Source organism: Diospyros lotus, chromosome 8, assembly GCF_014633365.1.
Source record: "Diospyros lotus cultivar Yz01 chromosome 8, ASM1463336v1, whole genome shotgun sequence".
Classification (NCBI taxonomy): domain Eukaryota; kingdom Viridiplantae; phylum Streptophyta; class Magnoliopsida; order Ericales; family Ebenaceae; genus Diospyros; species Diospyros lotus.
Window position 1 is genome coordinate 34,966,675 of NC_068345.1, and position 19,885 is coordinate 34,986,559.

At 39.1% G+C, this 19,885-nt stretch overlaps 2 protein-coding genes across 3 annotated transcripts; both read left to right on the forward strand.

The window, feature by feature from the left end:
- The first annotated feature begins 561 nt into the window (after positions 1 to 561).
- On the forward strand, positions 562 to 3,731 carry LOC127807581 (pentatricopeptide repeat-containing protein At4g19890). The gene has a single exon (XM_052345564.1). The coding sequence runs from the start codon at positions 741 to 743 to the stop codon at positions 2,886 to 2,888; it is 2,148 nt and encodes a 715-aa protein (XP_052201524.1). The 5' UTR covers positions 562 to 740; the 3' UTR covers positions 2,889 to 3,731.
- A 624-nt stretch (positions 3,732 to 4,355) lies between these two features.
- On the forward strand, positions 4,356 to 18,120 carry LOC127807582 (chaperonin 60 subunit alpha 2, chloroplastic). 2 transcript variants are annotated; one of them, XM_052345565.1, is made up of 9 exons: positions 4,356 to 4,521; positions 4,606 to 4,780; positions 13,216 to 13,337; positions 13,428 to 13,635; positions 13,709 to 13,854; positions 14,360 to 14,666; positions 15,459 to 15,709; positions 16,324 to 16,524; positions 17,416 to 18,120. In XM_052345565.1, the coding sequence occupies exons 1-9, from the start codon at positions 4,465 to 4,467 to the stop codon at positions 17,701 to 17,703; spliced, it is 1,755 nt and encodes a 584-aa protein (XP_052201525.1). In that variant the 5' UTR covers positions 4,356 to 4,464; the 3' UTR covers positions 17,704 to 18,120. The 2 variants fall into 2 exon arrangements, with proteins under 2 accessions (XP_052201525.1, XP_052201526.1); XM_052345566.1 differs by lacking the exon at positions 17,416 to 18,120 and having other exon boundaries at positions 16,310 to 16,500.
- Positions 18,121 to 19,885: the final 1,765 nt, after the last annotated feature.

Below are 19,885 nucleotides of genomic sequence, written 5' to 3' on the forward strand. Positions count from 1 at the left end.
TTATAGGAAAATGATGAATAAAATTTCTAATGACATTAGCTGTTAGGGATATTAATTTATAAGTATGTTTATTTTTATTATAATATAAATAATATTAAAAGTCATGATTGATAACGATATCATCAATATATTTTACATCTTTATTGGAATAGATCTTAGAATATGTTTGATAGTATAAAAAATTCATGAAAAATGTTCCATTCAAGAAATTGAATTTCATCTTAGGTGTTTGACACACTATATTTTTTATGAATTGAATTCTATGGTACAGTCATTAAAACTTGTTTTTGGTTATTTTTCATGAAAAATTTTATTTAGGGGAGATGGTTTTTATTTTTCATGCAAATTGAAAAGTACTTTTCTTTCTACTTAAATGCTATCAAACACACCTTAGAATTAGGAGACGACGACATGTAATTTTTTTTTTTTGTTTCTTTCAATAAAAATAGTATTACATATACTATTATTAATTAATAAGATTATTATTTTAGAGTTTATTGTGGTTATAGTTATATTGTCCTGAGAATTTAAGAGCTAGTGCCACTCTGTCTCTGTCTGTCTCTCATTGGAGCTGCAAGCCTGCAACTCTATTGAATTCAACTGACAGCCCTAACGTTTGCCAACATAAAGCCTGCAAGTGTTAATGGAGTTTGACGAAATCTTATGATCTTGACGTTTGAAATACTTGTGTACGGATTTGATACGATAAGCAGCCATTGGCGGCCCTCCTCCAAGTTTTGATGTCTCTTCTTCATCAACTTGGGCGACTTCACCTTCAACATCATCATCGCACTGTAAATGTGGCCACTTGCAATGCCCTCTTCTTCTCCAGTCCGCAATCAACCTTCAATCCCAGATGCACGTATTGCACTTGCCTTGATCCCGATATCACTTCAACCAACTGTACTTCATCGGCATTGGCATATTCGTCCTCTCAATCCGTTGTAAGAAGGGTCTGTTCCTTGGTTTGTCAATCTTACTGCCAACAGCAAAACCATTTCAGAAGAACACGGCCCAGTCTAAACCTGTTGATTGAGCCTGGAAATTTGACTCCTGAACAGGCCATTTCAGTTGTCGCTTCTCTCGTCGACGAGGCAGGTTCAATGGTGGCTTTGAGTTTCTTCTACTGGGCAATTCGGTTCGTGGAATTCAGGCATTTTATGCGGTTTTATATTGTTTCGTGCGCTTCGCTGATTGCGAATAGTAATTTGGAGAGAGCCAATGAAGTAATTCAGTGCATGGTTAGGAATTTTGCTGAAATTGGGAAGTTCAAGGATGCTGTCAGCATGGTGATTGAGATGCAAAACCAGGGCCTCGTGCCGAGCACTCTGACCTTGAATTGCGTTGTTAGGGTTGCTGCCGAAATGGGTTTGCTTGAGATTGCGGAGAACATGTTCGATGAAATGTCTGCGAGAGGAGTGCCGCCTGATTCTTCAAGTTTTAAGCTAATGGTTGTTGCGTATTGCAGGACGGGAAGAATTGCAGAAGCAGACAGGTGGTTGAGTGGAATGCTGGCTAGTGGCTTTCTTGTTGACAATGCAACCTGCACATTGATAATTAGCAGATTTTGTGAAAATGGTTATGTGAATAGAGCATTGTGGCTGTTCGGGAAGATGCGTGAGATGGGTTTCACTCCAAACATAATCAACTTTACCTCTATGATTGATGGATTGTGCAGGAGGGGTAGCATCAAGCAAGCATTTGAATTGTTAGAGGAAATGGTACGAAAAGGCTGGAAACCTAATGTATATACTCATACAACATTGATTGATAGCCTCTGTAAGATGGGGTGGACTGAGAAGGCATTTAGACTTTTCCTTAAGCTTGTTAGGAGTGACAATTACAAACCCAATGTGTACACATATACTGCAATGATCAGTGGTTACTGCAGAGAGGATAAGTTAAACCGGGCAGAGATGTTGTTGTCCAGAATGGAGGAACAGGGGCTAGTTCCTAACACCAACACATATACAACCCTCATTTCTGGGTACTGCAAAGTGGGGAATTTCGATCGAGCATATGAGATGATGGATCAAATGGGTAAAAAAGGTTTCACTCCCAATATTTGTACATACAACACAATTGTTGACGGATTATGTAAAAAGGGAAGGGTTCAAGAGGCTTATAAACTGCTGCAAATAAGCAGTAAACATGGATTACAAGCTGATATAGTCACGTATAACATACTCATTTCTGAGCACTGCAACAAGGCTGAAACGAGGCAGGCCTTGAGGCTTGTTTGTAAGATGCTCAAAATTGGCCTCACTCCTGATATGCATTTATACACCACATTAATTGCTGCCTTTGGCAGGCAAAAGAAAATGACTGAAAGCGAGAAGATTTTTGATGATTCTATCAAGCATGGCTTGATTCCAACCAAAGAAACTTACACTTCCATGATATGCGGATACTGCAGAGTCGGAGATAGCAGCCAGGCTGTAATACTATTTCAGAGAATGAGTGAGCATGGTTGTGTACCCGATAGTTTTACTTATTGTGCTCTCATAAGCGGGCTTTGCAAAGACGGTAAATTGGATGAGGCTCAGAGATTTTATGCCGTCATGATAGACAAAGGACTTTCCCCGTGTGAAGTCACTCGGGTGACATTATCTTATGAGTATTGTAAGAAGGATGAAGCTTCCACTGCAATGGCTGTCTTGGACAGATTAGACAAAAAACTGTGGATCCGGACAGTTAAGACCTTGGTCAGGAAGCTTTGTAGTGAGAGGAAAATTGACATGGCTGCATTATTTCTCCACAAACTTATAGATAAAGATCAGAATTTGGATCATATAACTCTTACTGCATTCACTACTGCATGTTATGACAGCAACAAATATTCTCATGTTTCTGAAATCTCAGAAAGGATCTCCAAAGGAATTGGTTAAGTGGGCCAAATGTTGTGATATAGTGATTGATTTGCTTTGAACATTTGAGTTGCCCAACTAATTTGGTTTATATCCACCTGACACTCTCTCCTCATTGGTAGTGGAGTTTTTAGTCCTTTTGCATTCCAGAGAGATTCCTAATTGATAATTTAACTCTTTGGGGGCTACAAGCATGACAAACGGACACTTGTCAAATTTGCTGGAGTTATGTGACATTCAAAACATGTAGCAGTTAACCCAGCCACATTTCAATTTGCATGTTGGCTTATTATCTAGCTTCTTATGGTCTTTACTCGGATAATCTAGCATTGAACTTCCTTGGATCGGCTCTCAAAATGGGTGGCATCCTCTACATAAACTGACCCAATTGTGGAAAGGTAAGAAAGCCTGCTAACCTCATACTTGCGGATACGGCAGCCATATTGAGATTCATTCAGCATCAGTCACCACAATCAGTGGCCAAGTTTTCTGATTCTTATAGTGAATTGTTTGCTTTGTGTTTCTTTTACTTCCCTTCTCTATTTACCCGCAATGGCTGTAATTTTGACGTTTAAAAGTATTAGTCCCTGCATCATATTTCCTTTTCGATTCCTTTTCTTCTTCTCACCCATCCTAAGTGAGAAAATGTGTTTGGCTTGTATATGCTAAGTCAAGATGCATACAGGGGACTGTCATTGAGGTACTAATTTGCCTTAATGTGTTGTACAAAAGCATTGGCTCCAGGATGAATTTCATTGCTTTTAGTTGACTAGATTTTAAGTTTTTGATAGCATCTGTGTTCTCTGAATTGCCTATGGGCCTTACAGAAACGTTGGACCTTAATAAATGTTATGTACTCTTTCATCTGTGTTCTCTGAATTACGCCGATAGTTTTGTAGTTTTAAGAATGTGTTGTAAAGTTTATTGTCTTTTCTTTTTAATCTATATAAAAATTCTTTATGTTTAAAAGTGTAGATAGAATGCATCCACTACTCTAATAAATGTTATATTTTACTAACACGGGCATGTGCTAGTATATATATATAGCAGTATTCTGTTATTTGCGTCGAATAACATTACGTAGCGACAAAACATTACGTAAATCTTTTTGAATAAGATAAGTTGTTGTTTAGACAATATAACATTATTTTATATATATATTTATATATAATATATCATTAATTTTTTTTAATATCTATTATTTATTAATAACGTCAATTATATTTTTAATCAAAACAACCTTACATTGTTATAAATTTATAATTCAAATCATAAACTTAGATTAGAGTAACCTCTAATGTTTTAAGTTGTGTTTTTTTTTTTAAATACGGTAATTAATTTAATCTCAAATTTTAAAATTTTATTATTTATAAGATCAATTTTAAAAAATAATAATTAAATTAATCTTAAAACTAAAATATCAATAATCAATTATCTAGGATTCCACACCGTGATGGCCCTTCGTCGAATCATTCCGTAGCCCTAAAATTAAATGATATCGAAGTTAAAACCTCCGAAAAACCCACCCTCGTGAAGGCCCTCCGTCAAATCATTCCGTAGCCCATCATCTGCTTCAGGCCAGAACTGCTGTTTGCCGATGTCAACGTCGCTCTCTTTTCCATTTCTCTCTCCTCTACAAGCTCCTGCTTCATCGGTAACTCATTCTCCAGAGTCTCTGTCCCTTTTTCTCTTGAACCGTTAATGTGTGTGATGCTGGACTTCATGTTTTGGTTTCCAGAAAGAGTGTCGAAAGGAAAGGGTTTCTGGATTATGGAGAAACACGAAGGTCCTGAAGAAATTAGTGGTGACAGCAGGTCCAAAGAGGATATCCTTTGACAGAGAGTGCAGAGAGGCCTTGCTGGCCGGGATTAACAAGCTTGCGGACGCTGTTTCCGTTACCTTGGGGCCTAAAGGTTTATGGTTCACTCTCTTATCTATAAAGTTACTTGCTAAGTATAGTTTCTGCATCAGGATTGAGTTTGATGTGTTCATAGTTTCATTGCAGGAAGGGATTGTATTTTCTGTATCAGTTATGCGTACATTTGATTTTCTCGTTAAAATTCATGAATCTGAGCTTAATATTAATTTTTCACACAGGCCTTTTTGGATTGATTTCGAGCTTATCTTATCCCTCTTTGGTTTTTGTCATGATCAAGAGAATTAGGAGATAGGAGATGAGAGAAAGTAGTTGAAGTTGTTTCAACTGCAATTATTACAGTTATATTAGGGGCGGATTTATTAGTGAGCTGCCCACAACAAAATTTAAATTTGTAAGGTAATTTTTTTGATTTTTTAGTAATAGCCCAGCCCAAATTTAGTGCCTGGATCCGCCCCTGGTTATAGTAGTTGGCAATAACCCACTGCAATTGTTATAAGCTGTTACTAGATTCAGTTACAAATGTAACCAACCAATTAACTGCTGAGGATAGCCATATATAAGGCTATACCACCTTCTATTGAGACATTATGAATGAATTGATTTCAAGATCTCTCATTTTCTCTATATCCATTCTCTATTTCCCCCTGGTTTTCTCTCTGTTTTCTCCCTAATTTCTTTCTCTTTTTTTTCTTCTTCCACGACTACCAACTAGAAACCCTAAATTTGGGACCTAGGGTCCTGACAATCTGGTATCAAAACAGTCGGTTCTTGGACTGCTATGCATGACAGCTTGCATCTGCAAGTTTAAGAGCTATGGTGGATGGAATTCGAGAAGCAATTGGAGGTGCAAGTCAACCAGGTTAATTCCTTGGTGACCAATTTGCAGAATAGAATGGAAGCATTGGAGGCTGGGGCAAGCAAGAATCAAAAAAGTATCCAGTTGCTGGAAAATAAGTTGGATGCTTCAATGGAAGGTCTAGTCAAGAGGTTGGACAGATTCTTGCAGATGTTTTCCAAAATTCCACAGTTAAGCGTACCCCTGGACTTTCCGCCCATGGAGAATGGGGATCCAATCTTGGAAGGTAATGGCTTAAATCTTAAACAAACCAGAACTCTTGTAATAGAAGTTGAAAATATGCATGATAGGGAGTTTATTGTCAATAGGATGAATCATAGAAGGATGGAAAATAATTTAGTGAATAGTTCCTATACTCATAGTGTTGTTCCCGTGCCAAAATTGAAGATTCCTATGTTTGATGGCAAGAACCCTAGATGGTGGGTAAGGAGATGTCATAAGTTTTTTCAGTTCTGCAACATAGGAGAATCTCAAAAGGTTAACCTAGCTTCAGCCTACTTGAATGATGTAGCTGATGCATGGTATCAAGGTTGGGCGAGGCTTAGTGAAGAATGTGTTTGGCAAGATTTTGTGGAAGAATTTTGTGAGAGATTTCGGAACAAGGATATGACTAATGTAATAGAAGAATTCGATAAGTTGAGACAGGTTGGAACAGTTTTGGAATATCAAACCAAGTTTGAAGAATTTAAATCACTAATGATCATTGCCAACCTCTCTCTTTCGGAAGCATATTTTGTTTCGAGTTTTGTAAGTGGCCTTAGTGAAGAACTTAGGTCAATCGTGAAGATGCTGCAACCTGCAACAGTTAAACAGGCAGTAGAGAAGACAAAACTATAGGAATTGACAGTAGAGGCCGCATAAACGAGTTATCTACTAGAACCAAGTTCCCCTTATTCAAGTACTCATTCAATGGTCCCATTTGCACCCAGATAATAACACATGGGAATATCTGTTGGATCTCCTAGCTCAATTTCCTTAGGTTGCTCAGCTTCTTTGATTTTCTCGAGGACAAGAAAATTTTGTAGGAAAGGGAAATGTCATGATCAACAGAATTAGGAGATAGAAGATAGTAGAAAGTAGTTGAAGTTGTTTTAACTGTAATTATGTAATATCCCAAAAATAATAGGGATAATTATATAACTAAAATAATAATAAAATAATAAATTAAATTAATTGAATTAATGTTTTAAATTTGAGGCGATGCGCGTGTGTTAGTGTGCTGTGCATCAAAAGAAATTGAAGCTTCTTGAAGCTTCTGGCCGAGTGAAGAAGAAACAGAGAGTGAGTAGAGGAGTAGAGAGTGAGAGGTGGAGATTGGGAGAAGGCAAGAGAGCTGATGCGAGAGAGAGAGCTCGGCCAAGAGGGAGAGATCGAGACCGAGAGAGAGAGAGAGAGAGAGAGAGAGAGAGATGAGTTGCAGGGCGGCCATGGAAGCTGCCGAGTGAAGCTCGGCCATGGCCGCCCAGCGAAGCACAGTAGCCGAGAGGGAGCGACGCGAGCAGCGACAGTGGCAGCAAGCGCGGTGGCGCGCGGAGGCCGGCTAGGGGCGGACGAGGGCAGCGCTGGTCGAGGCGGCGACCGGTGGAGCTCGGCTGCGACAGGCGGCCGCTGGTGCGCTGTTGCAGGAAGAAGAAAGAAGCCGCGGCTGCGCGGAAGAAGAAGAAGAAGAAGAGGAAAGGAAGAAGGAAGGGAGAAGAAGAAGGAAAAGGAAAGAAGAAGAGAAGAAGAAGAAAAATGGTGCGCAGGAGCAGGAGCAGCGGCGCGGAGAAGAAGAAGAAGAAGAGAAGAAGAGGAGAAAAGAAAAGAAAAGAAAAAGGAAAGAAGAAGAAAAGAATAGAAAATGGGGCGATTCTGGGATTTTGTCGTCATAGGAAGTGATCAGGTACGTGGGTAAAAATTAGTCGAAGAATGTCATGTTTAAATTATAAATTTTACGCAATTAAAATTAATTAATTTGCATCCCGGTTGTGTTATTTGCTAGGAAATGATTTAATTTGTCTCGGGAGCTTGAGAGAGGTCGGAATCAGTTAGTTTCAGGCAAGTTCCTAAATCTTTTCTCGTGTTCTTTAATTCCCGTGTAAGACTCCGTGATTTCCTGTATTTTATCACCTCCCTTACTTTAATTCGGCACATTGCCTTATTGGTTGAACTATTATTCATTTGTTTTAATTTAAATTAAATCTGAGGCTTCTATAATTTTATTTGTTGTGAGCCTACGGGGGTTTGTACCACCCCCATTCCTTTCGGAATGATGCTGAACCCAGTTGGAGAACTAGGTTCCTAGTCATGCGGGTTTTATTTACGGTTTTTCTCGGATTTACGTATGATTTGGTTAGAGCTATTGAGCAGTGGGGCAGGGGTCAACCGTTTGGTGACGTTGGGGTAGACTACGGTACGGCCCTGAAGTGGACCGTCGGGCGGACACTCATAGTCACTAACTGTTGGCCGGTGTCTGGCACTGCTGAGTAGCTCTGTCGGTATGTGATTTACTGCATGATTAGATACCTTGTATTACTGTTCATGATTTGATATGCACATGGGTACGGGATGCATGTTGGGATATTTATTTATTGAGTATGCTTGGACACGAACATTCTAGCTTGGTTAGGTTGCATCCAGCGCGGCATATGCATGGCATGTGGTTTACTATGTGGGCGGAGCATGGCCTGATGCCTGGATGTATGGGCGCCTTGTATCACGTTGATGCTCACTACGCCATTGCATTTTTATGTGCATTGCATGGATACTGGTAGTATTTAGTTCTCGGACGGGAGTACCGTTCCGAGGGAGCCTTTGGCTCGGTTGTCGGGAGTACCGACGGATACAGGTGACGGGAGTACCGGCCTGGGACAGCGCGCGCAGGTTTGTTGCAGATATTTGTTGCCTTTCAGGGCAGCGGCAGGTTGGTATGGGACTTGGGTGCCAAGTGTCTTATGTGGGCCCCAAGGACCGGTATGTGCTTTTATTTTGTCATGCTATTGAGCTGTTGTGTTGTAGTGTCTCATGGCTTGTGTGTACCTGGGGGTTTATTCTAGGGTGAGATTTCTGGTTTTGTGTAGCCTTCAGCCTTTTCTTCCTTATGCTTGCTGAGTCTCTCGACTCACCTTGCTTTCCATCATTCCAGGTAGTGGCGGCGTGAGCCATGGCAAGGGAGTCATCTTTAACAGCAGAGTCGGTGTGATGTACAGGCAGTCTCGTCAATCCCTATCCACTCTGATGTCTAAGTAGATTTACCTATTATTTCGTACTGTGCCAGGTGTTTTCTCGAGTCTTGTGTATGTCGGCACAGGAGTTCGTATTCTTTTATTTATCTTGTGACCGCTGTGTTAGCGGGGTACCCATAGTGCATGCATGTCTTGAGCTTTGCTTCCGCTGTTCTTATTTTTGTGTATGCATGCCGGGGTGGTCTTTGTCTCTGTGTTTATTACTTTTCTCCTCCCATAGGCGCTCCCGTTCGGATAGACCGGGTGGTTGGGATATCCGGGCGGGGGTGCTTACAAATTATTACAGTTACAGTAATTAGCAACAACCCATTGCAACTGTCATAATCTGTTAGTAGAATCAGTTTCAAATATAACCAATTAACTGCTGAGGATAGACATATATAAGGTTATACCACATTCTATTGAGACATTATGAATGAATTGATTTCAAGATCTCTCATTTTCTCTCTATCCATTCTCTGTTTCCCTCTATTTTCTCCCTAATTTCTCTCACTTCTCTCTCTTTCTTTCTTCTTCCATGACTGCCAACTAGAAACCCTAGATTCAGGACCTAGAATCCTGACAGTTTTCTAGGTGGCACTATTTTAGTTTGTTCTGGGGTTAAAATTCTCTTAGTTGTTTTCTGTAAGCAAATAAGTCTGGAGAGAAGAAAGCACTGCTGCCAAGAGGAAGAGGGGGGCCAACCCTGTACAAAAAAGGCACACCAAGCCTAATCCAATAACCAATCATTCTGAAAGTCACTGAAAAGAAATGAATCAAAGGAAAAGGTAGCTTTCTCCCTTAACCACCAAAAGAAGAAGAGATAATGGTTCCCTTATCATTATAAATCTCTGCTCAAAGTTATTATTTGAATCGTGACAAATGTGCCCCATAAAACAAAAAGGAGTGGCCATTCAAGCATGTCTAACCGTCTGTGTGGGAAAGATCGATCCCAGGTTCAGAAGACCTCCAAATCTGTAGCTGGAATAGACAAATTACACTTGAAAAATAGCCATGTTACAGTGCAATAGAAGATTATCCTTGGGGTCTTCATCCTACTTGCACATGACACCACTTGCCTTCTGTTCAGATTATCAAATGTAAGGATGAAATCATAAAACCCAGAGAAGTTCGCTACTCAAGGAGGGTCACCTTGGGAGGGGCTTTCATTCTATAATGCTTTCCACCAAAAGCCAGCTCTCCTTTTGTCACAAGGACTATGTTAAATGTATGAATAAATGCACCATTTTTGGACAAATGGGCACAAAAGACAACTCTTAATACCTTGTCTCAAAGTAATATCATGGGGAGAACTAATGGGCATAGAAGACCACTCTCCCTAGGAACATTTATAATGTCAATCACTCTCTTCTAACAATCTCTCTGACTCTCTCCCACATAACCTTTAAAGCCACATTCGCTATTAGGTTTTATGAAAGAGACGAATCTCCTAATCTCAAGCCCCTCCTTTTAGAGGAGAATAAACTCTATCCTAGCTAACAAGATGATACCGAAATTCCTCACCTAACCCACTCCACAGGAAGAGTGGAAATAGTACAAATAATAATAAGTCTCATTCTTATTGCCTCGAGGCCATGCAATCCAATGGAGGCCTCATATTCTGACAAAAATTAGAAAAATAAAATAACAAAACTGTGGTCATGTTCATTGCCTTAACTCTTAACTGGTGACTTTTGGATACTATCAGCTCACCTCTGTATGTGAGAAATATCCTGAATCTACAATTGAGAACCAATCAATCTGCCCTTCAAACAACACCTCAAAGAGAAGGCTACCTTCACAAATCCTACCAGATTTTCTCTGAACATTCAAGGACCCTATTGACCCCTTTTGGGATTTGGGCTTCTTGAAGACAAAATCTTCTCAACATACCCTCCCTGGAGGCTTGGGCACAACCCTAGGAGAAGCTTTAGCCAATGGTTCCTTGTTTTCTCCCATATCTAATCCCAGAAACATCATACAGATAAAATCATGAGGACCTTTAGTGGCCACCTGCACATTCGATCAAGCCCATAAATCATAATTCAACAAAGGCCAGTCACTTCCCCCTTTTTATACTCCCAGAAATTGCTTGCCAAAGGGCGGACAAGAAGCTTTGAGGATTTTCTCACGAATCCAATGGACTTTGGGACCTGATAAGATAATTTCTTCTGGATGCCTCTATTATGCTTAATAACCTTAACTCCTTCAACATTATTCATCAATCAACTGAGAGAACTTCTATCCTAAATGGAGGATCCACCTTTTACTCACAAATTGACAGAGACTGCCATCTTTATTTGGACAGAAACACTAGAAGTTGAGTAGGTTGGGGGGAGGGGGGGGGGGGGGGGGGGATGCTTCTTTTGGAAATTCAAGAACTTTTCTCCAGTTGTGTTCCTGCAAATCAGAGACATTCTTCTGTTGAGCATGAAAATATTTTCTCTATTCTACCTTTTGAGTTCTTTAATATAGTATCTCAGTTTGTGTGCCCTGTTATGCCATGCAATAGCTCCGACCACTTTGCAGTATACTGGATAGGCCATATAATAAAAGTGGTGCCATTATAAAGGCAACATTAATTAAGGTCATATTGTCAAGGGATATTTCAAGGACAAATTCTCTTTTTGACAGAACATGTTCTGGATCAATTGGGCAAAGGACCTATTTTTATCATCATCATCATCTAAACCTACATTAGTTTTGGTCCTTCCTGCCGCATTTACTATCTAGATAGTGTCACTGGCCCTAACTTTCATGTACGTGATGAAACCACTTTGACTTATTTTCCTATTTTTTTTCTTCAATAGTTCTTACCTTCCTTTTTCACAACTGCAGGCATTCCCCCCCCCCCCCCCCCCCCACCAAAAAAAGGAATAGTTTTTAACATTCTTATGTCAAAAGAAGAGTGTTACTATTACATTATTTATTGTTTACCAACATCTCGTTCTACCAAATTATAGATTGTCCTTTGGCTTAGTTTCTTTTAATCTCAGGGTATTGTTGAGTGCTCACTGTACTGAAATGTTTCAATATTTAAACCATTCTACTTTAGCTTGTGAAGTCATCAATGCTAGTCTCTTACTTTGATGAGGCCTGGTGTTATAATTGTTCAGTCTCTTGCATTTCCTGTCTATAATTAATAGCTTACATTTACATGTGTGCTCCATCTATTCAACTTTCACCTACTTATCTCCACTAAAATTGTGGGAACATGGCTAGAGAATAAGCTTATTGGCAGAAGTTTTGATTCTGTTTAGGTAACAAACATTCAGTAGCAGTGAAATTTGGTAAACTATTGGTGTGAGAGAGAATTATGGGCAAATATTATTATAACAATGTTTGTCAGTCAACTTTTGTGTTAGTGTGAAGAACTTTTTGAGATAGTACTTAGTTTTCTTTTGATAAAGAATAGTAGAAATCTGCCAATAAGTATTGGGTTGTGGTAAGGGAAGGGGGAGGTATGAATTAATTTGGAGAGATTTTTGTTGTTGGATTGTGCGCATCCTGCAAAAGTTTGAGGTGCAGAAAATCATATAAATAATCTGGGTTTAAACACATCAACCTGGTGGCCCTGGTATCTGGATAAGGGGATACCTGCAAAAGTGTATACCAAATCCATCATATCAACACTCTCTTTCTTGTGCTATTGATGAAGGCCTAGGATCATCTGAAGGCTTGTCCCTCAATTCGTGTTTATTCTGGTACAATATATCTGTTAATTAACATTTTGTGGGTTTTCAAATTTGTGTTATAGTGTTAAAATTTTAAAATGTTAGGGATTAACTGAAGTTATATTAAGAATTATTGGTAGAAAGCCTATATTTTATTATACTTGAATTAATTAAAGCTTCTAACTAATAAAAAGTTAAGAAATCTTACAGGCAATTGTCTTGGCCATCTGTAGCTAAAATAATTTCAAGTAATTCATGTTAAGACAATAATGCAGGCACTGATTCTCTTGTTCCATACAACTGAAAATCATAGTTTACCGAGAGAATTTATATTTTGGAAATTCTAAATTCACTAATTATATTAATCATGTCAGTTGAAACGAACTTAAAAGTGAAGATGAAAGAGATGAGTTTTAGAATCCTTGCCTCTCTTTGGATCCTGTTCTTCATATTTAAACGTGGGTTCATCATTTAGGACCTTTCTGAAATTGGTCTACTGTTCTCCTCACTCTTTGAGGCACAAACTGCCCATTCAGTTGAATGTGCACCTTACCCTTTGAAGCACAACCCATGAGCTTGATTGATGCCAAATTTTGGATTCCCCTTTCGTTTTTGCACTAGAGTTATAAGTTCGGTTGCCTTATACTAGATCCTCCTAAATATTGGAATTGCAGTGAACAGTGTTCATAGATATGGTTATTCAAAATGCATTGCTGATTTTGTGCTAATCTTGCAGGGCGTAATGTTGTGCTTTCTGAGTCTGGGTCATTAAAAGTGATCAATGATGGTGTCACAATTGCACGGGCCATAGAGCTCGTAGATTCAATTGAACATGCTGGAGCAGTATTAATTCAAGAGGTCATATATGCTAGATAGAGATCATCTTTGTTGAACATTTACTGCTCCTTTTTGGATAGTCGTGACTATTTTTATGTGCCTGGCTCACAGGTCGCCACTAAGACCAATGATTTAGCTGGTGATGGCACTACCACTGCAATCATATTGGCTAGAGAGATAATCAGATCTGGTTTACTGGCTGTTTCTTTTGGTGCTAACCCTACTTCTTTGAAGAAAGGAATGGACAAGACTGTAAGACAATTGGCTAAAGTTCTAAAGAAGAAGAGTTATCCTGTAAAAGGGAGGGATGACATAAAAGGTCATTTCTTCTCCATCTTTTCCATTCTCCTTTAATTTGAGAAAATATTTTAACAATTTTCTCTTTTTTACAGCCATAGCGTCAATATCTGCTGGAAATGATGATTTCATCGGGAACTTAATTGCTGAAGCTATAGAGAAGATTGGCCCTGATGGAGTAATCTTTGTTGAATCCTCCTCCTCGTCTGAATCCTCTGTGATTGTTGAAGAAGGAATGAAGGTAATTGGTTGTTGTTAAAGGAACTCTTGAATTATTTTGACTGTTATGACTGATTGATTGGCACTGTGGCTTATGAATTGGCTGGCATATCAATATACATTCTGCACAAATTGCGGTATGGAATCTTTATGGAAAAAGCTTTAAAACAGAAAAATCATCATATGATGGTGGATACTTATAATGAATTATACTTGTAAATATGCTGGTTTCTTTCTGATATTGCAATAACAATAAAATCTAGGCAATAGATGGCATAACGTGCAGCATAAGTTGAAATCTCTAGGACTGAAGTCATAGTCAAGTTGTTTTCTAGTTCTTCCTTAACCATTAAATTATGGTTTCTTTGAATGTCATTCAGTTTACTTTTTTTTTTCTTCAAAAACTGCAGTTTTGGTAGTCTACTTATCTTTTAAATATTCTTATCTTATTTAACTCCTTGTATCTGGAATCATCTGTTTCCCTTTTTTGTACCTTTTAATTTGTATCAGGCATTATTTCCCTACAGATCAACAAGGGATATATGTCGCCCCATTTCATAACAAACCAGGATAAATCAATAGTGGAATTTGAAAATGCGAAAGTCCTGGTGACTGATCAAAAGATATCTAGTGTCAAAGAGATTGTTCCTTTGCTAGAAAAGGCTACCCAACTGAGTGTCCCACTGCTAATAATTGCTGATGACATCTCAAAGCAAGTACTGGAAACACTGGTTGTGAACAAAATGCAAGGCATGCTCAATGTTGCTGTTGTTAAGTGCCCAGGATTTGGAGGAGGGAAGAAAGCTTTGCTGCAAGATATTTCCCTTTTGACAGGTGAATGACTTTCTTTCAGTCATAGTTATATCTCAACCATGAAAGAAGTGGCACATTCACTTTTGTGGAAGGCTTAAATTTTACTTCAAGCATTCTGACTCTATTAGTGCATTGTACAGTTGAAAAAACAAATAAACAGTGAATTCAAATAGAAATTCAATTCATGTTTTGATTGTTGAGGACAAAAAATTTTAATTGCAGTTTAGGTATCCAACATATTGTTGGCCCAATTTTCTTTAACACATTAAAACAGGTTTGATGCGGTTCATCATGCAGCCAAAACTTCATCCACTTTAAATAGTTGGCTAGCATACTTCAATGAGCAACTAACCATACTCCAGGCAGTTTTTGACTTAGGTCAGCACTTGATCAAAATCCATGGTTTATGTTTTTAAACATAAGACCAGAATTCGGTGTTCAAATATAAATCAATTTTGAAATTTTTTGTTGGAGTTCAAAAGGAATTATACTTGAAAATAGCGTCAGGGCTTATATGAAAATTTCCTCAAGTTTATTTAGTTTATTTTCATCATTGGGAGTGAAATACAAATTGTGGTTGACTATGTCCTCTTACCGGGTTATAAAGACAGTTGCAGTGGGCAATAACTATGAGGCACTAGTGCCTGCTTACATTTCAGAGGTCTTCAGAATGCAACACATTTATATCAAAATATCATACATATAGGAGCAGCCATGCTGATGGAACATTTTCATTTGTCATGTTAGTGCAGTGACTTTTCTGATTCCTATTTTGCTTAAGTTTTCTTGTTTGGCATTGTGATATTCTATCAGGTGCTGATTTTCTGGCTGGAGATTTGGGCCTCACCCTTGAAGGTGCAACCTCAGATCAGCTTGGTATTACAAGAAAAGTAACAATAACAAGTAATTCAACAACTATTGTTGCTGATCCTTCTACCAAAGCTGAAATTCAGGCAAGAATTTTGCAGATAAAGAAAGATCTAGCTGAATCAGATAGTGCACATATGAAAGGAAAGCTCTCTGAAAGAATTGCAAGACTCTCTGGTGGTTTGGCGATAATTAAGGTCTGCAATATGTATGTTAACATTAAAAACTTTTTTCATTGTTACTTTGTTGCATGTTACTAAACTTGGTGAGAAACCTTTAGACATAACATAGGATATAATGGCCTTCCAAAGGATATGACTGTCAATAGAGCTGATGAGATATCTATAATTCATGCAGCTGACCCACCTAGTGGATGTAGGCTTCTGATTGTTGTTAGTGTTATACTTTGATGCCTATACTGATTGACAGATATTTATGCTCCAATCTTTAGTTGGCTTGGTGGAAATTACTTGGGAGATGTTTCATGTTTGCCTTTGCCATCTTGTAGAATCTAGAAGCCAAAGAAAAAATTAAACAGAAGTGTATTAAGGTTTGTTGAAAGGTTGATTTTACATGGGCACTGTTAAAATTCTGAAGTATATATATATTTTTTTCTATAATACGTTACAATATGAAACTTTTTCCTTGGTGATGTTTGGTCAATTGCTCTGGAATGAAAACCAATGGTAGAAGGGCCTGAAACCCAATTTGAGAATCTTGGTATTTTTAGCAATAAAATCTCTCTGTCTCTCTCTCTATATATATGTATATATTAATAATGAGATAATTCTTCTTAGCAATGCGAATTTAGGTGGGAGCTCACACAGAGTTGGAACTTGAAGATCGAAAACTAAGAATCGAGGATGCTAAAAATGCCACATTTGCTGCCTTGAATGAAGGTATTGTACCTGGTGGGGGAGCAATATATGTACATCTGTCGCAAACAATTCCTGCCATAAAGAAGTTAATGGAAGACCCAGACGAGCAGATTGGTGCTGACATTATCGGAATGGTATGGTTCCCTTTCCCTTTCCTTTGAATAGCTCATGTTTCTTGAATTTATGTCCTGACAGGTCAACAAAAACAAAGCAAACAAACTGGAAATATACTTGCCGACTTATGTTCTATCTCACAGCCTGTATGGATCAGATTTTTTTTGTTGGAGCCCTGGCTTTTTGACCTCTGTTGGTTCTCTTAATCCTTAACCTATAATAACATTTTGGCATTACTTTGTACTGAAGATGGTGCTACATTTCTTTCCCTTAGCTGATGTCAAGGTTGAGAAGCCATGAGGGCCGCTGTCTGGATTGGCATAGCTAATGATAAACACAATGACCTACTGCAATAATTTAAGGGCAACAAAGCAAATAATTCAAGATTGGGGTGACACAAATCTCATCCCATAGTTGATACTAGTCTAGCCACCTGTGGTGCTTGAACTTGGTGGGTTTGATTGATGCTCGGTGTGTGTAGGGATATAAGAAGGAAGACAGTTGAATTGTCCTACTTAAATCTCTTCCCCTATACCTAAAAGCCATGGATGTGAAAAAAAAAATTAGAAAATAAAAAAATTTCTTGTTTGTAAAGGTATCACAGTACTTCCTGCGTTTGAATAAGCATCATACTGCTGCATCCAAGTCCGACTAAAATCAATCCTTGTAAATACAAGTATTATATAAGTAACGTTAGCAGATTGGCCCACTCTCAATGGTACATTTTGGTATAGAATTATGTGGCTGCCGCCAACCACGGAATGAGATAATTTGCATTCTTTTCCCCATTCTGGTGTTCTGAAGTTTGTGTCAAATAATTGAAAGGGCAGAATGCTCAAGTTCTTTTCCTCAGAAATGTATTGTTGAATGCATACGCTGCCACTTATAGATTTGTCCATGGTGAATTTCAGGCCCTTCTTGCACCTGCAAGGTTGATTGCGAGCAATGCTGGAGTTGATGGAACAGTGGTTGTGGAGAAGATCAGGGAGTCTGACTGGGAAGTTGGATATAATGCAATGACAGGCAGATATGAAGACCTCCTTGCTGCCGGAGTGGTGGATCCTTGCCGGGTTTCAAGATGTGCTCTTCAGAGTGCCGTCTCCGTCGCTGGCGTGGTGCTAACAACTCAAGCTGTGTTAGTCGAGAAAACAAGGCCGCCCAGGCCCTCTGTTCCTCATGTTCCCGGAATAAATGGTTAAGAGGGACGGGAAAGGGCAAGAAGACAATGGAAATGCCAGAGCTTTGGATCTGACTGACCACACACCCTTGGCCATTTTTGCTAAAAGTTTGGAGTTTCCATGCTTACTGCTGAGTTGCTTGGAGATGGGCAAAGTCACAATGCATGTACAATTTTGTGTTCGGCTTCCTTTTGGTTGGATGAAATTGCAGTATATGAGGGAAAAGGTTGCTACATCTAAGAATAGCAGTAGGCCCGTATTTGGATCCTCTGACCTGACTGCCATTTCTCCAACAATGTATTTGCCCATTTAATCTGTTTTTGATTGGCTAGCTATTGACTATTTTGTTTGTAATGACAAAAGGAACACATCAGTTACTCCAATTTAGCATGATGAAAAGTAAGAATGCCAAATAACTCATCCCAGTTCAATTCCCAAGATGAGCTTCATCACTAGCTCTGCTTCTAGATAAAGCATTTGTAAGGACCTCTCAAATCCTTAAGAAGCTTCTCAAGATGATTCCTAGGAAACGTTGTGTTTCGTTTCTGGTGTCATATCTTATTGTTAGGATCTTCTTGGTATCTCATGTCTTTTTTCCATTTAAACGTGTATACCTTGTAGCATGGGATCACTCGAGTTTAATGTGCTAAGAATTGAATTTGTAATTTTTGAACTAGCAAGGTAATGTTATCAAAAAATAGGCAACAAAAATAGACGGTTGTGGCAAGAAGTGACGATGAAGGCAAGGATGGTGGTGATCAACAATGTAGTAAAGACTCAAAGAGTGGAGTATGTTCGTTTGTGTCTTCTCAATTTTCAATTTATTTGCTTGTGATTCAAAGATATCGATAAAAATTATAATGAATTGAGGCCAATGATGACGGCAGCAAAATAAGATTCCTCTATTATTGGTAATCAAAGGCGATATAAGACATAAAAAGGCAAGTGATTATGGTAGCAAGTACAGATGGCAAAATGGGCCCGGCCCGGGATTGGTCTAGGGCCAGCATTTTGCTAGCCCATTTAAGGTCGAGCCAATTTGGCCCGGCTCGCTTGGCCCGGTGGGCCAAATGGTGGCAGGCCGGGCTGGCCCGCTTGGCCCGCTAATTGGCCACAAACCCCCCCCCTCAGCCTCGCCTCTCGCCCTCGCCCTTACCCTTTGCCTCGCCCTCGCCCTTTGTCGCCCTCGCCCTCACCTCGCCCTCTGTCTCGCCCTCGCCCGCGCCCTTCGCTCTCGCCCTCTGTCTCGCCCTCGCCCTCGCCCCCACCCCTCGCTCACCCTCTGTCGCCCACGCCCCTCGCCCTCTCTCGCTCACGCCGCCTGCCTCTGGGCCAAAAATGGTATAAAAAAATATATATATATATTGGGCGGGCCCGTGTAGGGCCGGGCTAGGGCCAGCAATCTGCTGGCCCGTTTTTAAGCGAGCCGATTTGGCCCGGCTCGCAGGCCACTTGGTGGCGGGCCAAGTTGGCCTGGCCCGGCCTGTTTGCCATCTCTAGTAGCAAGGCAAATAATTAGATCTCACTACGACACCAATCGCCTACATCATCGCCTCGTCACCACCATCCATTCTCCATCATCTATTCATTACAAAGTGATTCACTCATTTCTCTTTCTTTTCTCTTCCTCTCTTCTCTCTGCCATCGTTGAGTATCAATATTGGTTGAAACTCTGCGCTAAAATCAATTTAGGTCGTAATTATCGAACCCAATGATGGTTTTGGCAGCTAAGACCCAAATTGATTTTGACTCTGAACTTTTTTCTGTTTTTTAATTTTATCATTTTACTATTTAATTTTAGATTAATATTAATTATATCTTAATTTCATTTAATTTTGTTGTTAGTCAAGAAGGGATATTTTTTCAATTTAATAAAAATATAAATATTGATTTGGCTCAAAACAAATTATAACGGATATTTCTTTAGTAGACCAAATCACATTACGTGTATAAATAATTTACTCTTTATATTTTATATATTCAAATCAAATATACAATTACGAACTCATAAAATCTTTTAATTTATAGTTTCATGGCATGTCTATCTTGTTACTATTTCCAAAAACAAAGTCTTCATCACTGTTATAATTACTCTTTTCTTGCGTTACATAATTATTGATTTATTTTTTTATACGTTAGTGCTGTGTCCTTGGCACGTTCTAACATAATCCAAGCATGCAATGATGTAGGCTTGATGTCAAAG

Coding starts and splice junctions, on each gene's coding strand:
- LOC127807582 (XM_052345565.1), top strand. CDS start 4,465: ATGTCAACGTCGCTCTCTTTTCCATTTCTCTCTCCTCTACAAGCTCCT. Junction 4,781..13,215: donor CGTTACCTTGGGGCCTAAAG/GTTTATGGTTCA, acceptor CTAATCTTGCAG/GGCGTAATGTTGTGCTTTCT. Junction 14,667..15,458: donor AGATATTTCCCTTTTGACAG/GTGAATGACTTT, acceptor ATATTCTATCAG/GTGCTGATTTTCTGGCTGGA.
- LOC127807581 (XM_052345564.1), top strand. CDS start 741: ATGTCTCTTCTTCATCAACTTGGGCGACTTCACCTTCAACATCATCAT.